Source organism: Leptodactylus fuscus, chromosome 4, assembly GCF_031893055.1.
Source record: "Leptodactylus fuscus isolate aLepFus1 chromosome 4, aLepFus1.hap2, whole genome shotgun sequence".
In the NCBI taxonomy this organism is placed as follows: domain Eukaryota; kingdom Metazoa; phylum Chordata; class Amphibia; order Anura; family Leptodactylidae; genus Leptodactylus; species Leptodactylus fuscus.
Window position 1 is genome coordinate 197,650,247 of NC_134268.1, and position 8,703 is coordinate 197,658,949.

The window sequence follows — 8,703 nt, forward strand, 5'->3', positions numbered from 1 at the left end:
GGAGATAGATAGATAGATAGATAGATAGATAGATAGATAGATAGATAGGAGATAGATAGATAGATAGATAGATAGATAGATAGGAGATAGATAGATAGATAGATAGATAGATAGATAGATAGATGGATGGATAGATAGGAGATAGATAGATAGATAGATAGATAGATAGATAGATAGATAGATAAATAGGAGATTAGACTAGAGAGAGAGAGATAGCCCTTCAATACGTTGTTATTATTATTTAGGAACTCTTTATTATTTGAATACAATCTACACTTTTCCTAAGATTCTGCAGCTCTATATACTGAAGATACATTAATACCTATATTATTTTCTGGATACAAATGTTTTACAAAGTTACAAAGCAAATAAAAGAAACCAATATAAAGCTATCTCTCGTTATTACACCATTCCAGATTACATTACACACAAACACCTTGCGATTTCATGGAGAGAATAAATGTGTGCCACTGCTTGTAGTCAGAGGGATGGCTTCAGTGTCTGTAAATACATGAAGTTAATGATGTGTGTCTTGTATCCTAAAAGACATCACATGCACATGCATAACAATGCCCTGCTCATACACACACTGAGACCACCTTTACAATAAGGTTGATTGCTTCAGGCAGCAGTCCCACCTCCCTCTGGAGGGGAAGAGGAGGGGGCTAGGGGGACTGGTCAGGGAGGGGTGGGGGCTGGATGCTCCTGGTATAAATATTCAATAGAGGAGTTACTGAGCACTAGTAAAGCTTGCAGTGAGGTGGAGGAGACTTGAGTGCAGCATTTACTCCCAGGACTCATCTTCTAGAGCACAACTGGAGCTGTCACTGTGGATTTACAAGCTTGCTGCAGACTGGAGGAACTTCTTTGCTAACTTTGCATTAACTGTTGAGTGACTGCACTTGCTGGAGCTGGCAGAGCTCATGCCCCTGGTGATCTGTGAGTGGCACAGGGGTGAGCAGAGGAGATGACCTTTCTGCCTGGGCTGTGACACTGTAAGTAATCCAGGGCCAGTGAGTGATCATAGCAGAGACTGTGCACCATGGAGAGGAGCTGTGTGCTGGACACTTACCTGCTGCTGCTGCTAGGACTAGGAGTAACGTCCTGGCTGCCCACAGTGCAGGGGGCTGCAGCCAAGGAGCTGACCTGCCAGGAGATCACCGTGCCCCTGTGCAAGGGCATCGGCTACAACCTCACCTACATGCCCAACCAGTTCAACCACGACACACAGGACGAGGCTGGCCTGGAGGTGCACCAGTTCTGGCCGCTGGTGGAGATCCACTGCTCCCCGGATCTCAAGTTCTTTCTGTGCAGTATGTATACTCCCATCTGCCTGGAGGACTACAAAAAGCCGCTGCCACCCTGCAAGAGCGTGTGTGAGCGGGCACGGGCTGGCTGTGCGCCTCTCATGCGGCAATATGGTTTTGCCTGGCCGGACAGGATGCGATGCGATCGGCTGCCTGAGCTGGGGAACAAGGAGACCCTGTGCATGGACAGATATGATCGGACAGACATGACCACCGTGGCCCCCAGCCAGCCAGAGCAGCCCCAGCGCCCTGCAAAACCGCCAACACATGGGCATAACAAGGGCAAAACACGTGTGGACCCCCCAAGGACTAAGCCAAGACCCCCTGCCGGCTGTGAGCCCGGGTGCCAGTGCAGGGCACCCATGGTGCTGGTGTCCAATGAAAGGCACCCACTCTACAACCGGGTGAGGACTGGGCAGATCCCCAATTGTGCCATGCCATGCCACAATCCCTTCTTCACCCAGGAGGAGAGGACCTTCACCAACTTCTGGATTGGACTATGGTCTGTCCTGTGCTTTGCCTCCACTTTTGCCACTGTTTCCACCTTCCTGATAGATATGGAGCGTTTTAAGTACCCCGAGCGCCCCATTATCTTCCTCTCCGCCTGCTACCTGTTGGTGTCTGCTGGGTACCTGGTGAGACTTATTGCTGGGCATGAGAAGGTGGCATGTAGCAGGGAGCATGACCTGGAGCACATCCACTATGAGACTACAGGACCTGCACTCTGCACCCTGGTCTTCCTGCTCATCTACTTCTTTGGCATGGCCAGCTCCATCTGGTGGGTGATCCTGTCCCTCACCTGGTTCCTAGCCGCTGGCATGAAATGGGGCAATGAAGCTATTGCTGGCTACTCACAATACTTCCACCTGGCGGCCTGGTTGGTACCCAGCATCAAGTCTATAGCTGTGTTAGCTCTCAGCTCGGTAGATGGTGACCCGGTGGCTGGCATCTGTTATGTAGGCAACCAAAACCTGGACAATTTGAGGGGCTTTGTGTTGGCGCCCTTAGTCATCTACCTCTTCATTGGCAGCATGTTCCTGCTGGCTGGATTTGTATCTCTTTTCAGGATCCGCAGTGTCATCAAACAGGGGGGCACCAAGACTGACAAGCTGGAGAAACTTATGATCCGGATAGGGATATTCAGTGTCCTGTATACTGTGCCGGCCACCATTGTAGTGGCATGCTTCTTCTACGAGCAACACAACCGCCAAGGCTGGGAGGCAGCACACAACTGCAACTCCTGCCAAAGTGAACTGGCACAACCACGCAGGCCAGACTATGCCGTCTTCATGCTCAAGTACTTTATGTGCCTGGTGGTTGGCATCACATCTGGGGTATGGATCTGGTCTAGCAAGACTGTGGAGTCCTGGCGAGCCTTCTGTACTCGCTGCTGCTGGGGCAGCAAAGCAACTGGTGGGTCCATGTATAGTGATGTCAGCACGGGGCTGACATGGAGGTCTGGCACTGCCAGCTCAGTGTCTTACCCCAAACAGATGCCCTTATCTCAGGTCTAAGACTAACAGGAAAAGGGGTGGGGGTAGGGACCAGAGACACTTGACGGTCTGAGATCTGCCAACCTAACCCAAAAGCCCCCCATCCCCCTTCTTTTTTTTTTTCTTTTTTTTTTTTTTAGTTTCTTGCTATTAGCATGATAATGAACTCTTAATGGTATCCATTAGTAGGGACTTGAATGACTGGTCAGAACAATGTACCTGGAATTGAAGCCTCCCTGATTCCTCTCCATTTATATGCAAGGAGCATTGCTGAGACCATCATTTAACTGGCCAGGGGCAGGGGATTGTCTCTGGGCTCCAAGTAATGAGGCAATAACTTATTTGTTTGCATGTCTGGAGAAACCTTCTTTTTTTTTTCTTTTTTTTTTAACGTTTCCTTGATGTGTCCTTAAACATTTCTTTCCTGGCACTGTAAGGGGCGACCCTATCAATGCCCAATTGCCTACAACAACCTTATCCATCCAGTTATCCTCGTGGCACCCCCCCGGTCACATGACAACAATGGGGGACGGAAACTGTTAACCAAGTCAAGTAAATGCCTTAAATCATGTCTTAAGTCCCAAGTAAATACGGGTTTCTTCCATTACAGGATGTATTTATATAAATATTTGTTGCGACTTGTAATATGTGTAAGATATGTATATAATACAAAGTTATAATGTCCCTGTAAATAGCTGTAAAAAGTTTAGAGGCTTCTTCATAAGAAACAAAGTAATTGATTATTCTATTTTGTCAATAAAATATTTTTTTTTTATAAATTATACTTACGGTTTCCTTCACTTTTTTATTTTCTTTAATAGTTTGGGGTGGAGGGGGGGGGGAGATAGTTCGATTTCCTTCGGGGCATTAAGGTTTGGTGGGGATAACACGGGGTTAAATTTCAAAGCATTCATGACATGAGATGGTTAATTGTTATTGTTGTATTGTCCTAAAATAAGGCAAATACTGATTGAATTCATAGGAATATAAAATAGATTAAATTCCATAGGTGCGTGAAAGCAAAAAATTGTGCAAAAATAAAATTCATGGTACCCACTGGGAGATTCATGGTTAATAGTGTGGTTAATCCTGGATAAATGGTGGCTACCTTGAAACTTGCAAAACATTACTGAATTTCTCCATGGTTGGACTATTAAAGGATTATCTTATCTCTTCTTATCTTATCTGCTACAGTCTCAGGACCACTTACACCTCCCCCCCCATAGGGAATATTTAATGTCACATCACCATCATGTTCTTGGGCTCTAGTGCAACTTTGTATAACACTATCCATTGATATTAACCATGAAGATCAATTGATAGCGCTACAAAAGTTGCAACTTTGTATCGGTCCAACACAATCTAATGCAAAGATTGTCAACTATATCTTCCCATCTATGGCCACCATCCTAAGATGCAGCAGATTACCCTTTACCAAGTCTTAAGATGTCAAATTGGTCGATTTGGCGGAATAATTTAAGGGGTTAACATCTCAGTAACCTTTTATACTTAACTTGTGTATATTAAACGTGATCCCTTTGTGTACAGAGAATGCATTGTGTGTCCGTCAAGCCTAAGTCCATTTACTGAGTCAAAGAGGAGCTGAATTAGTTGTAAAAATGCTTTGCAAATTATTGAACTTTTTACCTGTCTGCCTAGTGGCTCAGCACATGGGTCCCCCCTTTAAGAGAGGCCAAATGAATGGGGTTAATCTGTAAGGAACTTGGTCTTTTCAGCCTGGGAAGCTTTGATCTTTTCTGTCCTCCATACGTGATCTATAGTCTGAATTCTATTTCCCAGCGTCCCGTCCCCCCCTTTTTGCGACACCAATTGTCCACCACTAGGCCTTAAAGGATCTTCAATTAAATTTTTGCACTTTTTATTTTATTTTTTTAGTATGACTTGTAACAGTTAGTGCAGAGGAAAGGAGAGCAAGAGAGAAAGCTGCCTTCTTCCATTAGCCTTCCCTACATTGTTAGCCAGACTGCAGGCAGCAAAGCATGAGGTAGAGAATGAGAATGCCCTACAGGTGGTCTCTTCACATAATCCCCCAATTTGCAGAGTTTTCCTTTACAAGACAATTTCATTACGAGGAAAAAAAAAAAAAATCTCCTCTCGGCTCCCTTTTCCTTAATTGAACCAATTGCATGGCCATTATGGTGCTGGGCTTCTATACAAAACTCCTGTGCTAGGGCCGGGCACTGAAATAAATTGCTGGGACCTGGGGATAGGGCTGAGGTCCTGGCCTAACTCGCTGTATAGTTTGCTCAGTTGCTTACACTTATTCCCTGATGGTTTGGCCACAGTTTAAGAATAATGGATAGGAGGATATGTGTTTGAGTGCATATATGCCCTGGGGACCCTTATTAGCCTGTCATTCAGGATCAGACATGGCAGCTAGCTTACTAATGACATCCGTCATCAATGGTGACTGCTGAATCCGGCACTGCTCAATAAGAGGGCTTAGCTTCCGAGATCCCTGCACATATATATATATATATATATATATATATATATATATATATATATATATATATATATACACACAGTATATAGACATAAACAGTCTGAGATCCCTGCACACTACCTATACTTATACTATCATATACATATATATATATATATATGCACAGTATATAGACATAGACAAACTGAGGTTCCTGCACACTACCTACACTTATGCTAATTGGAGTCGAGGGGGAGAGTATGGGGGGGTGGCTGATTTGGGGTATAACAGTCCGTATACACAAACTGAGACCCCTGTACACTACCTATACTCCTATATACCCATACTATTATATATATATATATATATATATATATATATATATATATATATACAGTCCTATGAAAAAGTTTGGGCACCCCTATTAATCTTAATCATTTTTAGTTCTAAATATTTTGGTGTTTGCAGCAGTCATTTCAGTTTGATATATCTAATAACTGATGGACACAGTAATATTTCAGGATTGAAATGAGGTTTATTGTACTAACAGAAAATGTACAATATGCATTAAACCAAAATTTGACCAGTGCAAAAGTATGGGCACCTCAACAGAAAAGTGACATTAATATTTAGTACATCCTCCTTTTGCAAAGATAACAGCCTCTAGTCGCTTCCTGTAGCTTTTAATCAGTTCCTGGATCCTGGATAAAGGTATTTTGGACAAACAATTCAAGTTCAGTTAAGTTAGATGGTCGCCGAGCATGGACAGCCCGCTTCAAATCATCCCACAGATGTTCAATGATATTCAGGTCTGGGGACTGGGATGGCCATTCCAGAACATTGTAATTGTTCCTCTGCATGAATGCCTGAGTTGATTTGGAGCAGTGTTTTGGATCATTGTCTTTCTGAAATATCCATCCCCGGCGTAACTTCAAAATCGTCACTGATTCTTGAACATTATTCTCAAGAATCTGCTGATACTGAGTGGAATCCATGCGACCCTCAACTTTAACAAGATTCCCGGTGCCGGCATTGGCCACACAGCCCCAAAGCATGATGGAACCTCCACCAAATTTTACAGTGGGTAGCAAGTGTTTTTCTTGGAATGCTGTTTCTTTTTGGACGCCATGCATAACGCCTTTTTTTATAACCAAACAACTCAATCTTTGTTTCCAAAATGAAGTTGGCTTCTCCAAATGTGCTTTTGCATACCTCAGGCGACTCTGTTTGTGGCGTGCTTGCAGAAACGGCTTCTTTCTCATCACTCTCCCATACAGCTTCTATTTGTGCAAAGTGCGCTGTATAGTTGACCGATGCACAGTGACACCATCTGCAGCAAGATGATGCTGCAGCTCTTTGGAGGTGGTCTGTGGATTGTCCTTGACTCTTCTCACCATTCTTCTTCTCTGCCTTTCTGATATTTTTCTTGGCCTGCCACTTCTGGGCTTAACAAGAACTGTCCCTGTGGTCTTCCATTTCCTTACTATGTTCCTCACAGTGGAAACTGACAGGTTAAATCTCTGAGACAACGTTTTGTATCCTTCCCCTGAACAACTATGTTGAACAATCTTTGTTTTCAGATCATTTGAGAGCGGGCTGTCCATGTTTGGCGACCATCTAACTTAACTGAACTTGAATTGTTTTGTAGAAAGAAATGGTCCAAAATCCCTTCATCCAGGATCCAGGAACTGATTAAAAGTTACAGGAAGCGACTAGAGGCTGTTATCTTTGCAAAAGGAGGATCTACTAAATATTAATGTCACTTTTCTGTTGAGGTGCCCATACTTTTGCACCGGTCAAATTTTTGTTTAATGCATATTGCGCATTTTCTGTTAGTACAATAAACCTCATTTCAATCCTGAAATATTACTGTGTCCATCAGTTATTAGATATATCAAACTGAAATGGCTGCTGCAAACACCAAAATATTTAGAACTAAAAATGATTAAGATTAATAGGGGTGCCCAAACTTTTTCATAGGACTGTATATATATATATATATATATATATATATATATATATATATATATATATACACACACATATATACCCACACACAGTATATAGACATAGACAAACTGAGATCTCTGCACACTACCTATACTCATACTGTCATAAATATAAATATCTATGTATCTATATATATATATATATATATATATACAGTATATAGACAAACTGAGATCCCTGCACCTGCAGGCTAAGGACGGGTTCACACCTGCGCCCAGTCTCCACTTTGCAGGTTTCCTTTCCTGCCCCAGAAACTGGACAGGTGACGGAAACCGGCAGACAGTTTTCAAACCCATTCATCTGAATGGGTTTGCAAAGTGTCTGCCGGTGAGCGCCCGTGAGCCTCTTCTGGTCTCTGTGGCGAAACTGGGGGTCTGATATGTCTGAACACAAAGTCGGACTTGCAGGACTTTGTGTCCGGTTAAAAAAACAACAGGGTGTTCTGTGCGGGTAATTGGTGCGGTATGCTGCTGCATTACAAAGAGTGAAAGTTACGGTAAAAATCTGCAGCATAAATTGTTATGTTAAACTACAAAACCTGCAATGCCGGTCAGTTTTAGCTGCAGGGCTTTTGCACATTACGTGGATAACAACTGAGTCTCCATCTTGCTGCTGCTGTACAATACAGCATATTATCCACCGACAAGACTGCAGCAACCAATCTGCATATACGTCCTATGTTGGCCTATCTAATGCCAATATTCTTGCTATGGACAATTCATATCCCATTTGATCAAACCATATCCTGTAGCTGAGATCCAAATGATCACTTGTAATCTGTGGGGACCACAGCAAGAAGTATTCAATTTCCCTGCAGCGCCACCACAGGGAAAATTAAGTATTGTATAGTTCACATTGAAATCAATGAACTGGCAGTCCTCCAGAGCAAGACTAGGGTGACACAATGCCGCGTTGCATGGCTAAATTCAGACAGAAGTTACACAAGAACAATTTCTTGTTGCATGTCTATGGTGCTGCATTGCGGCATGTGACATCACGCAACTGTGGCACAAGAGTCACAGAAAATACAAGTGTAAGGAATTTAGTCGCAGGTTCCAATTCGCGTGTGACCTTTCTAACCTAGATGTGAATGGAAGGCTATGATCACACTAGCGTTTGGGGGCTATAAAATATACCCAGCGGACCCTATTATAGTCTATGCATCTGCAAATCTGCAGAAAAGCTGCATCTCTGCAACGTGAGGCCTCAGAATAAGGTGCCCTATACCATGTAGTAGTGAAATCCTTAGCACTACCAAATCCCAGGGGCAGACAGCGAATAATCTCATCTGTTTGTAGCACAGACTGAGTTTACTTGGAGTAAATGGAGCTTGGAGTTTGCAGAGCGCTGGCCTGGTACGTTGTGATGTGTGGGGGTGAGTGGTTCAGCTTCCTATGTGTAGCCTGGAGCTATTCCCTTCGGAAGGAGCATAGACTTTACTAAATAT

The 8,703-nt window shown here is 43.4% G+C and overlaps 1 protein-coding gene across 1 annotated transcript; it reads left to right on the forward strand.

Moving 5' to 3' along the window:
* The first annotated feature begins 761 nt into the window (after window positions 1–761).
* Window positions 762–3,526, forward strand: FZD8 (frizzled class receptor 8). Its single transcript, XM_075271560.1, has one exon. The coding sequence runs from the start codon at window positions 1,043–1,045 to the stop codon at window positions 2,819–2,821; it is 1,779 nt and encodes a 592-aa protein (XP_075127661.1). The 5' UTR covers window positions 762–1,042; the 3' UTR covers window positions 2,822–3,526.
* The last annotated feature ends 5,177 nt before the right edge of the window (window positions 3,527–8,703 follow it).

Coding starts and splice junctions, on each gene's coding strand:
- FZD8 (XM_075271560.1), top strand. CDS start 1,043: ATGGAGAGGAGCTGTGTGCTGGACACTTACCTGCTGCTGCTGCTAGGA.